This window comes from Telopea speciosissima, chromosome 7 (assembly GCF_018873765.1).
Source record: "Telopea speciosissima isolate NSW1024214 ecotype Mountain lineage chromosome 7, Tspe_v1, whole genome shotgun sequence".
Taxonomy (NCBI): Eukaryota; Viridiplantae; Streptophyta; class Magnoliopsida; order Proteales; family Proteaceae; genus Telopea; species Telopea speciosissima.
Genome location: NC_057922.1, coordinates 9852919 through 9875639, shown reverse-complemented (window position 1 = coordinate 9875639; position 22721 = coordinate 9852919). Strand labels below are relative to the sequence as shown.

Here is a 22721-nt window from a genome sequence, read left to right as displayed (position 1 = left end):
TCACTTTGCGCTTGTTTAATATCCTAGGTTACATACGCGGATGATTCTGTTGGTTTGATTTTGACTTTTAAAATCATGGATGGACCCAAGACTTAATCAATTGAGATCACTATGCGCTTGTTTAATCTCCTAGGTTACATTTGCGGGTCTATGAACATGGGTTTTCGGCTGGAAATAGATCTGTGCAGAGAATGGGAGGCGAGGTCGAGGGGGGCGGGGAGTGATGATTTCCGATAACATTAAGATCAGCGGCCAACTCTTTGGGTTCCTCTTCGCAGCCCAATATGGCAACACGCTTCAATAGCTTCTCTCTTATGTGACATGAGTCTCTTGGATTTATACCCTCAAGTGTTGCAGAAGCCAAAAGGTCAGAGAAGAAGTCTCTACTATTTGAATGCCTGAGTTTGATATCAAGTATCCGATATCAGCAAGAATTTTAGAGAACATCCAGATTACAGTCACTGCATCCATCTCTTCTACTTGATTCTTGAGATTCAAAGAGAAGCAATAACAGTAGCGAGTGGCGAAGAACAGAAAATGAGTTCGACAAGCAGAGCTTGGATCGTGGCTGCAAGCTTTGGGGCTGTAGAACATTGTTTCGCTAATGAGATGCAGGAGCAGTGGAGGCCGTGGGGCAGCAGAGTTGAGTTGCAGAGGAACTCAACTCAAGGACAGAGGCAAGGGAGGGGAGAGCAGGCAAGGGTGGAGGATGGCAAAACTTGATGTCCACTGCCCACCATGATTCGCAGTAACACAGATGTTCTTGAATCGGTGGTGGTCGGAGGTTGCAGCGGTGGAGCATAAAGAAACGAAGAAGAAGAAATGGTGGGTCCCATGAAGAGAATGGTTTGTATTTGGGATTTTACCCTTTAAGGGTATTATGGAAATTTCACACGTAAAGGTAATTTTGTCATTTAAAAAGAGTTAACAGATACTTAACTGCATAGATTAACGGAGTGCACTAAGTTGAAATAAATTCATAAAAATAAGGGGTGTCTGTGACATTTTAACCAAGTTTGATAAATTTCTGAGATATTGGATACTTTGAGGGGGTGTGCACAAATCAAAGGGGAGGCCCACCCTGCGGTTGGCCAGCTCAAGCGCCCATGCACAAGTTTAAAAATCGGGAAAGCTATGAATCGTTATCCCCTTCATGTCTCCAATTTGTTGTCCGTTTCATTACCTACAATTTCTATCATAGGGGATAGAAATGACCACCCTATCTCTAAATCGTTTTTATCTACGGTTCCCTGGCTGATGCGGTTCCCTAGTGTCTCTCATACGAATGGGGTGGGACCCACCCGGGGCATTGACCAAATACTCTGCTCGGGTGGGGTCCACCATCCTCTTGTGAGAGGCACCGAAGAACCGCATAAAAAAAAAATTACCAGAACACATTGCCCAAGGTGGGGTCCACTCCCCCAATTAGAAGAATTGCAAGAAATGAAACTCACAGCGAATTGGAGGTGATAATTTTCCGAAAACTATTCTGCTTGAGTTAGCTTTGGCCATACAATACTTAATACATGGAGATGTCTGTTTGTATTGACGTCGTTACCTTCTTTTCTTCGATCTGCATCTATAACTCCATAAAGATTTCCACCACGCTGTTCGAAACTCTTTTTAGCAGATCCGACAAATCACTAACAATGGACAAAATTGTACAAAATTGAGGTAAATTCTCAATTTTTGAACTTGAAAATTAAAAAAAAAAAATTTGAATCACTCAACGATTAGAGCTATGTTTGGTATGCATTCTGCATCAAGTACACATTCTGGAATATAAAAAATGTTCTTTGTTTTGCATTCTCGTTCTCAGATCCCAGAAATTGTTCCAAATCTATAATCAGAGAGTCTTAGCTTTTTCTTGTTATGCACTGATTTTAGTCAATTGAGTTGTGTACCTGAGATTGCCTATGAGTTGTTCGATGAAATGCTAAAATGCATTCTAAAATAAAAAATCCATTTTAGCCAATATGTATCCAAGCAATGTTCTCATTTTCACTCAAGAATGTATTCTGCCATCTGTGAATGAGGTTGTGCAATCTCAGAATGGGAATGCATACCAAACACAGCCTAGATTTACTAAAATATTCATTAAAAAAAAAAGTACCAAAGGGCAAAAGAAACAGCACATAAATCGCAGGGAAGGAAAACTTTACCAAACACAGCCTAGATTTCCAATTAAGTAATGTGGCATTACCTAATTGTTTGAGTCAATTCTCATTTTTGTCAAGAGTGCATTCTTAGCTTTAGCTTTTGCGAGGAATGAAATTCTTAGCTAGCTGCCATGATCAAGTTTTAGTATCTATTTCATATTGTTGTTATATAATATGATTAGTTTAATAAATAAAGGGAATTAATTTTAACTTTAATTAGAACGGGGAAACTGTTCACTTGCATACGCATATAGTAAATATGAAGAAATCTTAAGAGTTCTCTGTACAACATAATTATATTTGTTTAATCCAAATTTTAATTCATGAATTGAGATCTATGTTTCTATTGATTCCCGAAACTTTTTCCTTCTGCCTCTATCTCCAACAAGCTTTCCACCACGCTGTCCGAAGCTCTTTTTAGCAGATCTGACCAATCCCTTTCAAGGTCCATCGGAGAACAATTAGAATATTTATTAAAAATGTTTTTTAAAACCTTAAACAAAAAGAATAACTTTGTGAACTGATTTAAGAAAATGTTTATACAAATATTCACCCAATTTTTTTTTCCTCTTTTAATTGTTAATAGTTAATACTGTTGAGGTTTCAGCGAAAAAATAATCTCACATCGGATATGAATGTGGATGTGGATGATTTAATAGGTACTTGAACATCCTCTCCTTAATGGCTAGCTTTTGAGAATGTTTTTACCCAAATTCCTAATAATTACTCTACAAAAATAGACATTATTTGGTTTGAAAAGTGCAAACCAAGTGATTCTGATTGTTAACATATTGTTTGATTTGTAATGTATTTTACTATATCATTTTTATTTTTTATTTTTTGTAATTAAAGTTTCTGCCCTTTTTTTAATTCTTTCAAAATAGTATGGTATACGTTTTGTTATTCATAGTGGAAGATATCATCATAAATAAGCATATATATGATGCATTAATTATTACATCATATGATTCAAACCCTCCAAGTAATTATTTACCAAAAAATTTAAAAAAAAAAACCCTCCAAGTAATTAAGGAAATCTTCTTCACCATTAAGGTAACATGGAAGAATCAGGCATGGAAACCTTTTAGGTGTGTGATGTTCCAAAACAAGCATCTTCTCCTGCATGTTGCTCTTTGTGAGCCACAAGACTGATTCCAAAAGAGGTGTCAATAAGTTTAACCTCTATGCTGCCACCCAAGAAACAACTTTGACTCTGAGGCTATGGAAAACCTCTCTCATGTATAATTCATATTACAATAAAAAATAGATTCTCATTCACCGTGACTGAAGGAAAACTTAGTTCTTTATTTTATTTTTTATTTTTTTACTACGTGTCATTTGGATAGCTTAAAATTTTGTAATTTTGCAGTGTGATCTTTTCGCTTTGGCTGTAAGGAGACTACTTCCTAGTAAATATGGGTTTTTATGCACCACAAGCTGTGCCCTAGACACTTTTTCAACATAAGAGATTGACTTGCACCATTAACAATAGTTGTAGTACCTCACCACCCCCCCCCCCCCCAAATAAAAGAAAAAACCAATCGAAAATTTTATTTTAAGGGTAGATTTACTTCATTGTCTTTGTATATAGTTATCTTAATATGTGGCATGGGCTCTAACTATTAAAGCGTGATGTTCAGCAAGATAACTTGAAGATTTACTCTCTTTTTTTCCTAAGTACCTATCAAAAAATTAAAAAAAAAAAACTAGTAGAATCAATCCATGGAGACACAACCATCTAAAATATCTTAAATATATAAAGAAATAAAATAGCTTAAATCAAACAAGTCTTATCGTAGTTACTTCGGGTTGGTGACAGAATAATTAGAAATATTGTTAGAACAAGACTAAAGCAGCAGTAGGAAATTCAACTTGCTGGCACCTCACAAGGTGTATCACTTATCATGTTAGATTATCTTGGTATCTAAATAGTACTTTGATTTACTGGGCTTGTGAGCAACAGTGCAAGAAAACACTTCAGCCATTAGAGTGAGAGAGAGAGAGGAGGAGGAGGTTTCCATGCAGCGATGATTACCTCAGAAATGTGATCCATGATTAAAAATATATATGGAAAAAAGAACTCTCAGAGTGCTAGCGTAGGCCACACTCTCAAATAGAAAAGTACTTCCCAATATATATAATATAGGGTGCATGTTCTCTGTCCGGGAACGTATCTGGGTGCAATCTGCACTCAAACACATGGGACGGGTTAGGGAAGGGGATTGCGTCATTGGGGGGCAGGCTAGTCATTTTACCCACCCCCATGAGTCTGGGCGTACCATGTCCTAGAAATCTCATCCCTAGCTTAGGCCCCAGGCTGAAAAAACCCAACCTAGACCCTGCCAAGCTCAAGATGGGGTTTGGGCAGGCTTGAGGTTGCTGGTCAAACTCCCACCCCTACTTGAGAATCAATGAGTAATCAATTTATTTATGTCATGTTGCAAGTTAAATGAAGGGAAGGGAAGGGAAATGAAATTGGTTTAAAATAGCAACAAAAAAAAAAAAATTAAAGTTTTGTAATCTTGATCCTATACCATATTTAAAAATTGGGAGAAAAAACGTCATTCGGTCACGCAATGCACACGTCCCTACGCTTAAGCACAGGAGCACGTGAAATGATCGCCACACCCCCGGTCATTTCTGGGGTTCTAAGAGGGTGTAACGATCATTTCACACACCCCTTTGTTTGAGTGCAAGGGTGGCGTGCATTGCACGACTAGGTGACTGTCACATGCATCAAGTATAGTTTATTATTATCGGGTATAGATGGGTTACTTAAGATGAGATAGTGTTGATCAGTTATATATTAGTAGTTATGTAGAATGGAGATGATGTGGAGTAGTTATCTAATAGCATTTGTATAAGTGGGGTTATAACCGCGCATGTCCACACGGTACTTGGTTTACTTGTGTCCAGTACGTTATGTAATGGCTAGTCTTGGCAGTCCTATATAATAGTTATTGTGAATGAAAATGTCATCTGAATATTATCCTAATTAATATTCTCTAAAGGCAGTTTCGTTAGTAAAGCCCCAAAACTCCTGTTTTCCCTCATCCTCGTGTATATATATATCTCTCTCATCTATTTCTCTTTTATTTTTATTTAATTTTTAAACTATCCTATCAAAAGAGGTGGAAGAGGTAGTTGCAAAATAAATTTCATATATATATGTTATGTAAAACTAGTGAAATTTGTTCCTTACCCATTGCAAGAATCAAAAGAGAGGCCCACCCTGCGCTTGGCCAGTTGAAGTGCCAATCTAAACCTGTGAAGTTCCTTGGCCGAATAACTTCCATCATCCAGAAGCACAAGATGAGAGGGGTTGACATCATAGAAGATGGGAATGAGTTTCTTCTCGTATTCTGTCATGAGAGCCAATTCATGGAGAGGGTAGTAATTAAGAACGGCAATAATATGGAGAGAAGATGACGACACCAACCTTACACTCACGTATAGCTGTTTCGATATTCTCTAAGACCTCGTCGCCAGGTTTCATGGTCTTGTAGTCCAAGAAAGGATTTAGGTTTAGAGACACAAAACGATCGTAAAGCAATGCGGCGATGTGACGCTTGGTGTCCATCCCTCGGTGGTTTATGAAAACATCACACACCCGGTCCCGGTCCCTGCGAGTTATGTTGGAAGTGCTTGTTTGCCTTCTGATCCCGAAAAGCTTGCTACCCAACCACTTGGCTAGGGATCCGCTCATAGCTTTTTAATTAGTTCAGTTAACAGAAAAACAACTAGAAGATCGAGAAGAGCTAGCCCCGTATGTCTATGGGTTCGACGAAGCCATGTCAGTCAGTTCCTTTTATAGCACCTAATCCAGTATAAAATATGGGAAAAAGAATGCAAACTTGTCGTATTCTTCTTGTGTGCCCAGAGACACACAGGATCGCGTGAATTTACTGTTCAATCACATCCAATTCGCGGTCATCTTCAATTCCTCTAATAAAGGGGAGTGGACCCTATCTTGGGCAGTACTTTTGGGTAGGGAATAGGGTGATCATTTCCACCCCCATGTGAGGGATTGGAGGAATTGGAAGGGATGATGATTCCCTGTAAAATTAAAATTCTCATTCAAACAGATCTACACCATTGAGTGCCATTGACCCCATGCTTGTGCAGGCACGTTATTGGTGAAGCCTGATCTCACTTCTAATACAAAAAAAAAAAAAACTGTGGTGAATCTATGGTATACTTCAGCGCCTTAGGTGCTTACTCCTAAAGAGTTCGATTTGATATATATTACACCCTATGTTGGTTTGGATCAGACCGGATCAGTTTTTGGGGGGCAGTTTTGTACTTTCATGGGTTAAGGTTATCATCTATATTGTGGTTATCTCATTGAGAGATGCGTGAGAGGGTTTGTATTTTCTTCACAGAAATAGTTGAGTCAGTCTATCGCTCCACGTACCGTGAATGTAGCATTCCTTCTTGGGGGTGAACCAAGTAAAATCATTGTCTTGTGTGCTTGATTTCTCCCTTTGTTTTCTTCTACAAAACTTCATTTTGCTGCGTTGTTTTTCTGACACAGAGAGTGACCTCTTGCCCATAAAATATAGTATCAATAATAATCTTCGGAAGTTGATACATGCATGGAGGTCAAACTGCAACTTCGTACTCGTATGTAAAAGAAGATATTCGGCTCTATTCCATGAACGAAATTTTGCTGCTACGTCTGTAGCAAGAGGCAAGCAAATGGGACCTTAAAGGGTATTTTAGAAAATACTAAAACCTAAGAGGGTACGAAGTTAATTATTCCATTTTCTTGGTTGCCTGCCTTGTAGCAGGAGGAACATTCCTACTACAAGTGTAACACCAAAAAAATTTCCCCATTCCATAATGGAGGGTAGCTTTTTTTGCTTATTTTTGTTGGTAAGAATAATGGAGGATAGCTAAGATCTATGGTAAAAGAAAATTGAAAGATAATTGGTAATCAGAGAATTCATTACATCATTGAGCATTAATATATATATATATATTTAACGCCTATAATTAGATCAGATAATCATTCATTATACCTTGGTTCGGGGACAAAGTCCATAAAAGCATCAGGTAAAGGTAGTCAAGCTGTTTATTAGATCATGTATCTTAAAATTCGATATGCAGGTAAATCTCCCCAAAAAATAAATTGTTAAACAAAAGCTATAAACCTCTAGAAGGAATCGAAGCGAAGTATTGATTTTTAACGTCTAATTACCTCCTGTTCCCCCCCATCTAATAACTATGAATAAGAAAGTATTCTTTAAAGTTCTTAATTCATTGCTACGACACGTTTGTTTCATTCATTTATGAAATATTTCATCAGAGAAACAGTAGTGTGAGTCCATGATCTTACAAACTTTACCAATGATATGATACCAACGAATCCCTTGGATTGTTAAAAATGTAAGAAGATACGAACCTCTTTAAAGCCAGCATGCGACGAATTGAATACCTTCTTTTTTCCATATGAAAGTATACAAGTGTGTTTACCACTGACTTACCAATCCAAAAGAATCAAGAAAGGAAAACTAAACCCTATTCTTTTCTCATATAGGGGAAGTTGCAGACTTGCATGGGCGGGACGATGATTAAGAGAAAGAGAGAGAGAGAGTCCAATGGTTGAAGCTCAATTCAATCCAAGATCGGATCAGAATTGGCCGGGCCCACCGATCTAAATCCTTTATTCATAAACTAATTAATTTATTATTATATGTCATCAAGGCCTTCTATGGTAATTCTAAAACTTGATCTAGTGCAAGTATGGCAAAGTTAAACAAGTAAATCTCGAACTGCTACATGTTGGGATTTTTTTTTTTTTTTTGTGTTATCTTTTCATTCAAGACTTCGGGCTCCATTTGTTTCTATACAAACTTTTACTTCAAAAAATTTTACATGTTAGAAAAGTTTTCCATTGTTTGTTTCTATTGAATAACAAAAGCTGATAAACTTTTAAATGTACATTATTTTACACCAAAACAAATAGGAGTGCTGGTAATGTTCACGTTCACAATCATTCAGAAGGAACCTACTCTATGGGAATGTTCCATCTGAACGGCAGTAGGTTATTTATGTATGTGAACATTCAACCCTCCAACAAACACAGCGTTAGGGAAGAGCGCCTACCTGGTGGTAGAATGATCCATGCACCACTTACAGGGCCAATGGAGGCACATAGGAGGATAGTTTAGCAGGGATTTTTCATGCGTCACCTAGATGTGTCTTGGAAGGAAAGTTGATGTGGCAATCCGGTCATTGGATATCCAAGAAATTTGACTGCTTATTGGGTCAAAAAAGTAATTTCCATAAAACTAGTAAAGCTCAACTTGAGATTCCAATTGATGAGTTTGGAAAGGTGTACATGTAATTATACTTTAAACACCGCCTGCCTCTCCTAAGAACTCTTGCCACAAAATCCATGCAAATAATGACTGCCCACATTAGAATTATAATTAAAAGTCTTCTATGAGGAGAGCACAGCCATCACATCAGTTGCCCTCAGAGCAATGTAGTCACAACCATCTGCGCTCTTGAAGTCATTCCCTGCATATTTAGAGTACAACACCGTGTTTCCAGATGACACCGTTAATGGCTTTGGATTGCCTTCCTCATCCAGGGGACCAGGTCCCACTGCAACCACCTGTTCCCATAGAACCCACCAAATGGTTAGGTTGGATATAACACCACCAAATTACACTATTGTGATCAATCCTGTGAGAAATTCAGGTAGGTAAACAGTCCAAGGAGTCTTGTGTTACCTTGCCAATGGAAGGTTTCTCCTTGGCAGCCTCTGTCAGCAACAATCCTCCAGCAGTCTTCTCCTCGGCTTCAGCAACCTGAGACAAGATAACTAACATATAAGGTACACATTACAAGGGCAGGTATCCTAGACCAACAGTATGGAAATGGCTTCCCACATGGACAGTTAAATTTGCCTGCATGGTGTGTTACTTCTTGGAACCTAAACTTTGTAAACATATTGTCCATGCCCTTCACTTAATTTTCAGACTAATCCAGCATTTATTCATTGGAAAACATAGCTTTAGAATTTATTTGTAAAAGTTAATCATTTGAAAACAAAGGGAATAGACACATAAACAATGGGTTATGTATGGCCACCAAATTTAACATGCTCATTCCACAATCAAAATGCCAAATTATTGATCCATCCGGCAGAAAATCTATCCATGGGGGAAGATTTTTCCACCCTGCCCATGCAGGAAACTTTTATCCTTTTTGGAATTGGATTCAAATGACACAAAATTCAGAGAACAGTAATGTGGGGCAAAATAGTGAAAATACCTTAATTAGAACACGGTCATTCAGAGGCTTCATATCTTTGATGTCTTCTGTCTCAAGGATACCAACAATGTCATCCTCCTTCAAAAGCATATGGTTTGATCCATTGAATTCCAATTCTGTCCCTGCGTACTTCGAGTACACTATCTGGGCACCAGTCTAACAAATAAAGGAACTATTTTCAGTGAAACATACTCAATAACAAAGGCATTGGGACAATGGACCATTAAACCTGACAATCACCTTCACACTGATGTCCACCTTGGTCTTGCCAATCGTCTTACCCTCTCCAATAGCTACAACTTCACCTCCTTGAGGTTTTGTCTGAGCTGTTGAAGGAAGCAGTATACCACCAACTGTCTTCTCCTCTACTGTCTTGATCTTCACTAGCACTCTATCACCCAATGGTTTGATGGAAGTGTACTGCAGGACAAAGAGTCAAATGAGAACAGGCAGTAAATGGGACAAACCACAGGCCCATCTAGACATTAATCCCTCAACAGTCCATAAAAAGATGGATGGTTTTACATAAGCAAAGAAAACTTCTTGCACCATCCATTTGACCTCATAACATCCTCCTTATTCATTTTAAGTGTAGCAACTCCTCCATGATCCAACCTAAACACGAGAGAGGTCTTCAAAAAGTGAATTAAAAAAAAGATATGATCCTTTAAACTTCTTGCACCACACATTTGTGTTCAACTTTGTAAGTATTTGAGTTGTAGCTTTAAACAAGTATAACAAGCCTCAAATTGGCCTGTGGCCCTGTACAAATGTCAGCCAAGGGCACTGCCTGCACCACTCATTACATGCTTGTGTTGGCCAGCTTTTAGAGTTTTGGGAAAACTACTTAGTTATACAAGATGACTAACAAACTCGTAAAAATATAGAACACATTTTAAACCAACTGTATTGCGCAATTTCAGTTTGAATATTTACCAGGCATTCAACACACGTGGGAATATACAATTGTCATTCAATCATTAAAGATTGCTCCAACCCCACCCTCCATGATTCCTCATATCTAGACTATTAATGGATCGAATCGTGATTTGGATATGATAAGGGCGTACTCAGTGCATGAGGCTCCCGCCACTTCGGGGTTGGGGAGGGTCATAATGTATGCAGACCCCTGCTTTCACAGAGAGGCTGTTTCCAGACTCGAACCCATGATCACTTGGTCACAATGGAATAAGCTTACCGTTGCATCAAGGCCCGACATCCGTGATTTGGATATGCTGTGAACCCTGTTTGATTCCGACTTATAAAGCATTGATTCGATCTGATTAGGGATGATCCAATAACTAAATGGAATGAATCTAGATTTACCCTTTCAGGATCAATAAATGATCAGAAGCGCTTGAAACCACACATTTATATACTAACATTACATATATAATATTTAAAATTTATTAACTTTAAACTATTTACATCGTAGTTTCTTGTTTAGGTGGGTTGAAAATACCTTTTAATCATTGCTCCTTTGTTTTGTTTTGTTTTTTTTTTCAAAAACATATTTTATTTAATTCTTTTACAAAAATAAATCAATAATAAGACATTACAGACTGGATTAGACAGATATTCAAACCCATACTGGATTCAAATTTAGGTCCATGTAAGTAAATAATCGGAATCTTGACCTGACACTAATCCGACCCCTTGATAACCCTGCTCACAAGCCAGCACATAGGAGAAAATGTGGATAAAAACATGAATAACTACTTAAACTTGATCCCTCGGTAAATAGTTCATTTTAGATTGTTGTGGCTCAGACAAAACATATCGTTGGTTACTATCAAAATAGACACGACCATTATAACCTTGACCTGGTTCCGGTGACGACTGCAACCTCAAAATTTCTCCGGTAAGTTCTCTTCCTCTCTATTGCGATTTTTTCTATGTATCTTCTTCTTCTCTATTAGTATTTTTTTTTTCTTTGTTCTTCTTCCCCTCCTCCGACCTCGACTATTCTTTTTTTTTTTTTTCTCTCTTTTCTTTATTCCGATTGCTTTTCTGCTCAAGCTCCAGCTCCAGCGACCACAAACCTGGCTTCGGTGACGACTGCAAACTCAATTTTCTCTGGTAAGTTCTCTTCCTCTATTTGGCGATTTTGTTCTCTGTTCTTCCTCTTTGTATTGTTATCCATTTTTTTCATACTTCTTTTCCTCCTCCAACATTGATTCGTCTGTTGAGTTTTTTTTTTTTTTTATAAATCCTTTTTCTCCATTCTGCAGTTTCTTCTTGACCAGCAGCACCTTGTTTGCATGGTCACTTCTATAGTTCTATGCTTCTTCTCTGTAGAGTGTAGTCTGTAATGGTAACTTCTTCGCTGTTTTTTTTTTTGGGCTTAGTAACTTCTATCCATGCTTCTTCTTTGTAGTCACTTGTCTGTAACGGTAACTTCTATCTATGCTTCTTCTCTGTAGTCACTAGTCTGTAATGGTAACTTCTTCTCTGTTCCACTACTGTTGCTTCTTTTTTTTAAGTCTGTAACTATCTATGTTTTTTTTTTAAGTCTATAACTTCTAAGCTTTTTATGTGTCATGTATGATTTTTCATTTTGATGACTTGAGGTGGCTTAAATTTAATTTTTAATGATATAAGGTATGATACTATAATGCATCATGCCATCAAGTATTGAGTGTTTGGGGAGGGGAGGGAGAAAACTAACACTAGACCGCCTTTAACGCTTAAGCTCCACTTAGGCGGCCGCTTTACCGCCTAAGCGCTTAGACAAGCCTCCACCGCCTTGGACCGCCATGCCGTGACAACTATGAATTAATACAATAAATCTGTTAGTAAAATTATGACAAGACAATTGAACTCTTCTAGCCTCAAGAATGATAATCAAGACTCGTGGAACTAAAATACAAATCTTATTGGTGCTTAGTTGTGCAATATCTCTATTTGGAAACCTGAATCGTTATAAGTTCCAAGCCCACTTGACTCTTTATAGATTCATTAAGTATAATATCGTTTTGGCTTAAATTCAGAAAGGACCCTGACTCTAAGAATCTTAGTTGAAACATAAGGTAAGCATCAAAGCCATCTGCTTGCGAGCATGTGGAGGGGAAGACTATTATCCAATTAAAGCGAGACTATACTTGACAATCAATTACCTCATCAAATAAAAAAATTAAATTACACAACTTTCTTATGACAGCAATTTCATACTTTCAGTATATAAGAACTATCCCAGCAACAAAGGACAGTATGTTGAGATGAATGAATGGTAAAACTAAAAAGGATAAAATAAGTAATGAACAAATTAGAATTAATTTAAGAGTAGCTCCAATACATGAAAAATTCCGAGAGAGTCATTTAAGTTGGTATGGACATGTGCAATAGAGGCTTTTGAGTGCTCCAGTACAAAGGGGTGATTTGACTAAGATCAAAGAGCTAAAAGATCCAAGGGTAAGGTTAAAATGACACTAAGAGAAGTGGTGACAAAAGACATGCACAGTTTAGGACTAGTAACAAGTATATATTCGAATAGAACTAATTGGAGAAAAAGGATCCATGTAGCCGACCCCATTTAGTTGGGATAAGACTGAGTTGAGTTGAGTTCAATATAGGGCTGTATGTCAACAGAATTTAAAGGCTCATACACAAGCTCAGCAACAAATGAAGTCATTAGCCATAGACACAGGTTTTACTACAATCTCCAATTCATTGAAACCACTTACTCCATGTCTCAACCAAATTTTCTAATCCATAGAATGAGGTGGTTTAACTTGAACATGAAAGGAAAAATAACCACTACTTAAAGGTAATGATTCTTTCATAGAACATGAAAATTCCAAACAAAAGCAAATGTAAGGCATTACAGAACTCGGAACTCCCAAGGAATTTTCCAAATTATCCGGACAAAAACCCATTCGCTGCTCATCCGACACACAACCTAATAGAGGTATCAGTTTGTACAATCAAAAGCTTCGCTAATTAGCTATAAATAATGCTATTAAGAAGAAACCAATTCGTCACACACAAATCCAGCAGGGTTTCATCATTTTTTAGCATGGGTTTCCCCTGAAAACCAGTACAATAACTACCACTGGAATCCAGATTTCTTAAACAAAAAATATACCTTCGGTGCAACGACAGTTGCTGCTCTCACAACGAGCCCTCTTCGTAATGTCCTTTGGTCAAAACCTACGCGGGATGGGGCGACTACAGAAAGAGAAACACTTGATTGACGAAGCCCTTGAAACGATGGCAACCCTTTAGTTGAAATAGAAGAGCAAGTCAACTGAAGCGAAGCCATGGATGGATTCCTAATAAATATCAAACGTGTCAAATAGAGTCGAAAATTGGAAACCCAGTAGAAGCATCCACTTAAAACCAAAAGACTACAACGAAAATAGAATTGGTACAGAAACTACAAACCACATTGGTAGTTCAGAAGAAAAAAAATGACATCCAGCAATCAGGAATGAAGAAAAATAGAATCAGTTGGCTATTCAATCTTAGCAGGAATATGGAGAATAATAAAAAGAATACAAACCTGAATCGAAATTAGAGATGAAATTTTCTAACTAGGCTCTTTTTCTAGATTTTCCCTTGATACTGTACGCGAAGAAGTAGAGAAATGAAGATAAAACCCTAGGATTGTATCGAAGTGCTGCTAAGTGGGTTTTATCGAAGAAGATGATAGATGCTTCTGGAACATGATTTCAAATACCGGAAGGAGTCGGATCGGGTGCACCAAACGTAGGGCTATCAATGGATCGGGTCGGTCTGGTTTCAGTTTTTTAGATCGATTTCTGGTTCGTACTAGGTCAAATCAAGACCAAATTGTTTTGCCAAAAGTTGTTTTCGGTGGGATTTGGGTCAGTTTTTTATCGGGTTGCTACCGGTTCAGGTTTTATTTTCCCTTATGTATTTGACAAATGGGAAGTAGTTTTTTATTTGGTGTCTACCTCTCTCCTCCTCAAAACATGGGACGTAGGTGTCTTTTCATATGGAGAAAAGACAAATAAACTCATGGGAGTGTTAGGTAAGCCACACTTCCGGGTAGAGGGTTTTTTTTTTTCACTTAAAAAAATTTGGGAGAAAGAACGCTATCCAATTCTACCCTTAACAGGGCGACCACGCCTAGACACGAAACCACCTTAGGGCGTTTGGAAATAACCACCTTACCCCATGTAAAGGTGGATTTTTCAGGCACCCCAAGGTGATGCACTTAGTGTGGCAACCACGCCTAAAAACAAAACCACCTTGGGTCATCTAGAAGGAATCGCCTTGCCCCTGTGTACAGGTGAATTTTACCGCCACCCCAAGGCGATTCTGTGTTTGGGCATGGTTGCCACGTAAGACGCACGATCAAGAAGCATTCTATTCCCAAAAAAAATTATAGGCTTTTATCAACTTATTTAGCTTATATTGGTTTCAATCTGAGTTTTATATTAGTTTTTGGTTGGTTTGGTCTGGTTTCAATTCTATCGATTTTATAAAACTCAAACCAAAACCAACCAATAAGGGTTCGATTTGGGAGTTGAGCCGATCAATTCATTGGTCTGACCAATTCAAGTTCAAAATTGACAATCATGATCGACCACTTAGGTTAGAACAAGATGCATTGGGTTCCTATGTTGCCAATGTGGGAGGAATTTTCATGACGCATCAATCACGGTGCCTAAAATAGTTTTATTGGTTTATCCAAAAAAAAAAAAGGAAGAATTATTGGGTGGGGAATGAAAGAGGTTCATTGTTGAACGCAACAAAAATAAATAAATAAGATTCTCTAAACATATTAAACTTATCATCAAGGTATTAAAATTTTTCATTACGTGGAAAGAAAGAACAGTACCTTAAACAGGACTTAAACAGGACTAGCTAGTAGCAATAGGTGAAAGAGGCAAAAAGAGAGAAAGAGAGAGAGGAAGAAGAATAAGAACAACTAGCTGATTCTGTTCTCTAAATTGAGATCACAGTGAATTTTGCAAGCTCTGCAATGATTAGGGTTTATTAATATGACTTGTAACAATGATTTTGAAATAGATTTTATTTATCTCTTGATTTTAATATTAATTATTTTTCTTTTACAATTTATTTCTTGTTGTTCGCATTACAACATGATGGCATCAAATTAATTTTTTCTATTAATGGTTGTATACTAATTTGACTTAGGAAAAGGTGAATTAAAGTGATTTTATCGAATATTTCATTACTATACCTTATGAATGTAAGATTTCATTGTGGTTCAAATCCGAAAAACAAATTGATCTAAATTGGTATTTAAAAACCAAAATAAATCAAAACTGCACCGGATTGAAAACGATCAAAAACTATAGTTTCCTAAAAGTTTTATTTTGATCTCACTCATTCCGGGATTGAAACTGGACCAAATCGACCATTTGACAAGCTTATGTTATGTATTTAGAGTTCATGTTATAGTTTCTTCAATATATGTTTAATTGAATCAGAAGAATCAGTTCGACTGATTCCTGATTCCAAGGCCAATCCTCATTTTACATCAAAATGGCTTAGGATCGATTGGATCTGATCCATTCAGGCTACTCCAATCCAAAATCAGAATTGACACTAATCAATTTCATCCCTGCTACTATAAGATCTAGAAGAAACAAAAACCACGAACCCTCAATATTGAACATAAGCTTGTCAAACCAACTATGTTTATTTTAGGATAAAATCAAATTGAAACTAATATAAGTCCAACTATTTGAGTCTAACAAACAGTTAGACTTGCCATCTATTTGAGTCTAACAATCCAATAGTTGACTTGATCCATTTAGATCATTAATCACATGTTAAATTTCAATTCAGATCGTCTACTCTGGCCTGTAGCGGCCTGTGTGGCACTGGACTGCACGTGTAATGATCACCTTATCTTTGTTCGGACAAGATATTTAGACAGGAATACGACGGTCTTTACGCACGTAACTCAATCTGCATTGCTCAGACCGCTACAGGCAGCACCCCATAGAAGATCTGGATCCATCAAAACTAGCCCAAGACTTGTCGGAGCAATAAGCAACGAATTTAATTGTTGGAGCATCTCTCTGCTCAGGAACTATAAAGCTTATAAGCTTTCGGAGAAATAAAAAAGAAAAGTCTCTGATGGCTACTGCGTAATGTTTGTTTAATGTTCCTTGAACAAAACAGTCACGGAAGCCCCTAATTCATTGCGGATGATACGAAACCTCCCAGAATAAGCGAACGGAAGTAGTGGTCAGATCTTTCTCTACCTCTTTATCCTCTCTTTCCTCTATAAATCGGATAAAATCCTCTACTTTTCATTCTCGTTTCAAACCCTTTATTATTGATTTGCGTACAAGGAGATAAGGATACGAGCCACACTAGCCATTTCACCTCAAACACTATTTAGATATGACGATCGCTTTCTCGCATTTCGTGGGGAAAGCTATCATGGCTTCCTCCTCTTCTACGTCAATTCCTGATTTTCCGTCGATTCCTTCTCCACGTCCGCCGCCAGTGTTATTGACGCAGGACGAGTTGAAGCGAATCGCTGCATTTAAGGCGGTTGAGTTCGTGGAATCGGGAATGGTTTTAGGGCTGGGAACTGGGTCTACGGCTAAGTTTGCGGTGGAGCGAATAGGAGAGCTTCTGCAAGAGGGGAAACTGAAGAACATCGTTGGAATACCCACTTCTAAGAAAACCCATGAACAGGCGATGTCGTTAGGGATTCCTCTTTCGGATCTTGATTCGCTTCCAGTGATTGATCTTGCCATTGATGGTGCCGATGAGGTTGATCCTTATCTCAATCTCGTTAAGGGTCGAGGTGGGTCTCTGCTGAGGGAGAAGATGGTTGAGGGAGCTTGCAGGAAGTTTATCGTCATTGTCGATGAGTCGAAGCTGGTACCCTATTTGGGTGGTAGCCTTCTTGCTATGCCAGTTGAGATTGTGCCTTTCTGCTGGAAGTTCACGACAGAGAAGTTACAGAGGTTGTTTGAAGACTCTGGTTGTGTTGCAAAGCTTAGAACTTGTGGGGAAAGTGATGAGCCGTTCGTGACGGATAATGGGAATTATATTGTGGAATCGTATTTTGAGAAGGAAATTGGGGATCTAAATTCTGCTAGTGATTCAATTCTGCGACTTACAGGTGTTGTTGAGCATGGGATGTTTCTCAACATGGCTACCACTGTGATTGTTGCTGGCGAGCTAGGAGTCACAGTGAAGAACTAGTAGGCTTTAGAAGATGGTTCCCTTGACAAAATTCATTTCCCTCAGTATCAATTTAATTATTACTGGGGCGTTTTTCATGAAAGTTTGGATCTGTAATGTGATCCTTCTCTATTTTTCTGTTAATATGTGGACAAATATTAGGTATGTCTTCATAAGGTGGGAAGACCGAGCCTTTCTTGTTGTTACCCTTTCATTACTGAGCAAGATTTAGTTTCAGAAGCAAACTGGATTTAGTTTCAACTATCTAGCATTTCGGTAGTTGAAAGTATTGGATTTAATTTACCTGTGAATTAGGGTAGAAGATTTTAGGTGATTAATATGTATAGATGAGAAAGAACATTTACCTTCTTAGAGAGAGAATGATCATGGATGACAGCTTTATTGAGTAACAGAAGTTGTCTTGGTTATGCAAATTTGCTTAAATAACATGATATGATACATGATTGAGCAGAATCATTAGAGAATCATGTTCATACTTTCTTTACTGTTGTACAGATTTCTCCAGGGTGGTCTATCTTTTCTGTTAACTGTTCATATTACTCTTCAATTAGTGTATCTTGTTTCTCGAGGAATCAAAGAAATTATAGTTCAAAATTACTTATGTATTTTTAGTCACTTCATAAGGATGAATATTCAACAAATGTTCTAAAGGCACAATGATGCTTTAGCCCTTTATCTTTGAAAACTCAACTGGTTCTTTCCTTCGCATCTGAACAAATTGTAAATAAGCTTGTTCCACATAGAACTTTCCTTTATGTATTAGTGGCTTTCGGAGTGCTTTTGGTGGCAACCCACAAATCCTAACTCTAAACTAATAATACGATTTAGAGCAAATTTGATTTGATTCTAATTGAAGAGTTGATATATGATCTATTTGAAGCTGTCATAGGTATGCTAATGATGCATAATTATTTCTGTACCGAAAGAGTAACTGTTGATTTACCTCATGGTAATAAAACGTTAGATCGAAATGCATTAGCATGCTTGCATCGAAGGAGGTAGGGCTGCAACAGGGTCGGGTTGGGCCAGGCTTTATAGAACCCTAGCCCAACCCTAAGTCCCCTTAGCCGGCTCCAGCCCGACCCGACCCCGACTCAGGGGAGGAAAAATCCAACCCGATCCGCCCTCGTGGTCGGGTCGGGCCGACCCTAATTGGCCCCGATCATGGGGAGGGGGAAAGAAATGCATGAGTGAAATGGGTGGAAGAACATTATTAATTTTACATAAAATAACAATATAATAAATTATATTATAACACTTATTGTCTTCATATATAATATATTATATAAAGAAATGTGGGTGAAATTTAAAGTTTATAATGTATAAATTTTGTCAATATATATTTTATAGTATAACTTAAATTAGGGTTGGGCCGGGCCGGGCCAAGCTTAGCTTGAGGCCTCAACCCTAACCCGACCCGACCCTAACTCAGGGCCAGAAATTTCTAGCCCTGACCCGCCCTCAGGGCCAAATATCTTAGCCCAAACCTTGTTCGGGCTTAGGGCGGGTTCGGGCCAACAGGGCCAAACTTGCACCCCTAGAAGGAGGGCATGGCAAATAGATTCCTTCTCATCATTACAAACCGGGCAGATAGGAGAGACATTTATTTGTCAATCAGCCAGAGCTTTCTTTAACCCTAAGGCATTGTGTCTATAGCGCCATAAAAATGTCTTGATTTTGGGTATGTTTCCATCCTCCAAATGGATGTCCCAAAAGGATTAGGGATGAGGAGGATGAAGCGAGAGAACAAGCTAGATCATTAGACAAACTAATGAAATATGCTGATCTAACAGTAAACAATCCGTTTTTGGATGGATACCAAATCTAATTGTCTTTTCGAGCTTGAGATAAAATAGGGAGTTACATAATGGAATTTTTATCTTGTCCGGTACAGTTGTCCAGTTCCTCTCATAGGGAGGCGCAAATGATGACTTAATCTCACTCGAGCAAGGGGTTAGGTCGTCATTTCCAGCTCCCTATGAGAGGAACCGGACAACTGTTGTGGGCAGGGAACCGGAGAGGATAATGATTGCTGCATAATGGCACTCACTTCAGTGAGGCTGAAGATCTCTTTTAATAATCCAACTTTCCAGTGACCGAATTTACAGTCTATAAGATCAGTTACCAGGTCAACAGGCTGATGGGTTGGAGAGCTTGAAATGCGGCCTGACTGGAGAGTAAGGACCCGAGGGTTTGTTTACACCCAGATTTTGTTCCACTCCTTCACGGCCGAATAAAGGCACTTGGCCATGGGGTGACTCGACCAAGTGGATTGACCGAAGCACCATGGCGCCTTCCGATCAAGGTTGGGTTCATCGGCCAAGAGGCAAACGGTTAGCATCAAAGACAGTTTTTAGCAGTTAAGACTTGGAAGATGTGCTAACCCGAACATGGAGGAGATAGTGGCCGATGAATAAGGAGACCGTTTCTTATGGTTACCCTTACTGTATAAAATAAGCAGGAAGAGCAAGAAAGAGGAATGTATCAAACACATACAAAAACCTGCATTTACTTTACTTTCCTTCACTGTTTTTCTTTCCTTTTCCACGACAGTGTGAACCTAAGGTTTCTTCTATTTTGTTTTATGCACCCTAATGATTTGCACTGTAGATTGTTCACTATAAGTAATTTGAAGTGCAATTACAGTCCATTTTCAAGTTACTTTGTTCTGTTATCTTTGAAAAGTCTTTGGAATATCGGGGCACGAGTAAAACTTTAAATCGCTGCAATGCAACAGGGTGTCCTATTCTCATTCCAACCACCCCTCCTTGAATGAAGGATTTTTCACACAACAGGGTCGTGGAAGATGGAGGTGGTTTGACCATTGCCCACCCTACGTCTGAACCCTTTGAGAAGTAAATCTCTTCCGGGAGAATAGATATCTTTTTTTGTTTTTTTGGTTGAAGGGAGAATAGATATCTGACTATTATAACATATTTCAATTCGTTTTTTGTATTTGTTTCTTTAAAATGACATTACTATATATTTTTTTCTTTTTTCCAATTCTAAAATATTATAAAAATACTTAATTTGATCATGGTTATAACATGGAAGTTGTAGGTCCCGATCCCCACAACGATCACTTTAAACCGTTCTTAGAACCCATCTCATTGATAAAATTTCAGTGCGAAATTGAGTAGTGGAAGTGACCCAAAATTACAAAGATGTCCTCCTCTTGTTCGGTAGTTTCATAATTTTTCGAATATTTCATTTTATATATTTTTAATCTTTCAACAAACTTTGAGGTTCTACCTAAAAAAATAATTATAACAATGACTTTGACCTACTTTTCTCATTCAATCTTGGCTGAAATTTCATAAAAGAGATGTAAACAAGTCTGTATCACTTTGATAAAGAAAAAAAGAACTTTATAACATGGATCCACGGAACGCTCAGGGGGCATTCAATTTTTGTGTTGTGTCACACACATCTTAGCATATCTATCCATTAAAATATGTGTGACACAACCCAACCGTTGGATGCCTCCTAATACTCCCTAGGCTCCTTAGAGGAATTCGATGTTGCATTTACTCCTAATCTATTACCTATACAATCACCATTTCTTAAAAATGGGTTCATTTGTAATTTTATTAGTTAAAATTAATGACTGAATCCTATTATTGTAAATTTACAGAAGTGAGGAGCATGACACACACTAGACATGGAACAACACGGATCTTTATCACCTCCAGTTGGCTGCCCGGCCCAGTTCCCCAGTTCCTCTAACAAAGGGGGGTTGAAATGACCTCTCTACCCATGCCCAAACACTCTGCCCTGGTGGGGTCCACCATCCCCCTATTAGAGGAACTGGGAAACTGGACCGATCAGCAAACTGAAGGTGATAATTTTCCGAAACAACACACCCTCCGACAACTACAATGTGACAGCTTAGGTGCAACTGAAATTGTTTATATATATATGTATAGGTGGATCCTCGAGGTTATTTGATAATCCCCAACCTCTGGTCCAATCTTAGTTTGCTAATAAGTGACAAAACCAAGATATTTTAAAAAAATAAAAACTATTAGTGGAGTGTTTGGACATATCTGGGAGCGTATCGCTTACATGTGAGAGATCATTAAATCTCAATTTTACATTTGATATATACGGCCAATCCATATCCATATTTTTTTTCTTTGACTTCATGGTCAGAATTTTCATTATCCTTCCCAAAATGGAAATAAAAACCATGAACTGTACCAATTTACCTAGATAAGGGTAAGGATGTTAATTGGGTATGGAATTAGGTATTCGGTTCGGAGCTCGGTCGGTTTCAAGCAGTGGTAGTGGGATTTAGATCCGGATAAACTCCCGGAGTAGTTCTAGAATTGAATACTCTAACTGATCTTGGACGGTTAGATTTGGTTCAGATCTGGTTACAATCCGGTTCTTATATTCGATTTTTATTAAGTTATTAGGTTATTATATCTGGTTACTATATCCAATTTTATTCGGTTATGCCATTCGATTCTCGTTCGATTCTGATATTCAAGAGACAAAACAAAGCAAAAGTTTGAGATCAAAATATATGATTTGCTTAAATAAAAGAAATTGATAAAATATTTTAAGTGAAAAAAAATATTAATCTAATTGGAACAAATTGACTCAAAAGTTAGACAATTTTTTAAGTTCTATTACAACTATCAATTCATGAAGATACCTAAATTTGTTTTTATTAACTCCTCAATCAAGCAACTATTTCAAATGAGTAGAAGATTTTACACCAAATGTATTAAACTATTAGGAATTTATGTTAATTTTTAAGGTAATTATTCGATTCGGATTCGACTAGATCTGCTGGATAGGTGGGTAGATCCAAATTCACTCCTAACCGAATTATAAAGACATTTTCAAATCCAGGACTTAATCATATTACATTCGATTTAGATCAATTCCAATTATTCGATCCGGATCCAGATTCAGTACTTGATTATGGTTACTCATTAATACCCTTAGATAAGGGCAGGTCGAAATAATTTTCTATTCTCATTATTGTCAACAAGAGAGAGAAAGAGAGAGTGTATTAGAAATTCATGTTAGATTCCAAACATATGAATTTTTTAGTTACTTTCTAACTAATTCAATACTACGTGGAGGGTAATTAATTGCATATCA

At 37.8% G+C, this 22721-nt stretch overlaps 2 protein-coding genes across 2 annotated transcripts; one reads left to right on the top strand and one right to left on the bottom strand.

Moving 5' to 3' along the window:
• Positions 1-8523: 8523 nt before the first annotated feature.
• LOC122669040 (20 kDa chaperonin, chloroplastic-like) lies at positions 8524-14096 on the bottom strand. The gene is made up of 7 exons (XM_043865661.1): positions 14025-14096; positions 13945-13983; positions 13528-13714; positions 9684-9863; positions 9444-9599; positions 8900-8977; positions 8524-8781 (listed from the first exon to the last, which is right to left on the bottom strand). The coding sequence occupies exons 3-7, from the start codon at positions 13702-13704 to the stop codon at positions 8605-8607; spliced, it is 768 nt and encodes a 255-aa protein (XP_043721596.1). The 5' UTR covers positions 13705-13714; positions 13945-13983; positions 14025-14096; the 3' UTR covers positions 8524-8604.
• A 2687-nt stretch (positions 14097-16783) lies between these two features.
• On the top strand, positions 16784-17777 carry LOC122669039 (probable ribose-5-phosphate isomerase 2). Its single transcript, XM_043865660.1, has one exon. The coding sequence runs from the start codon at positions 16791-16793 to the stop codon at positions 17604-17606; it is 816 nt and encodes a 271-aa protein (XP_043721595.1). The 5' UTR covers positions 16784-16790; the 3' UTR covers positions 17607-17777.
• The last annotated feature ends 4944 nt before the right edge of the window (positions 17778-22721 follow it).

Bases quoted from the DNA above. Each gene is read 5' to 3' on its own strand.
- LOC122669039 (XM_043865660.1), top strand. From the start codon at position 16,791: ATGACGATCGCTTTCTCGCATTTCGTGGGGAAAGCTATCATGGCTTCC.
- LOC122669040 (XM_043865661.1), bottom strand. From the start codon at position 13,704: ATGGCTTCGCTTCAGTTGACTTGCTCTTCTATTTCAACTAAAGGGTTG. The intron at 9,600-9,683 runs GTGATTGTCAGG...TTTATTTGTTAG, and splicing joins AGGTGGACATCAGTGTGAAG to ACTGGTGCCCAGATAGTGTA. The intron at 8,978-9,443 runs GTATTTTCACTA...ATCTTGTCTCAG, and splicing joins ATGACCGTGTTCTAATTAAG to GTTGCTGAAGCCGAGGAGAA.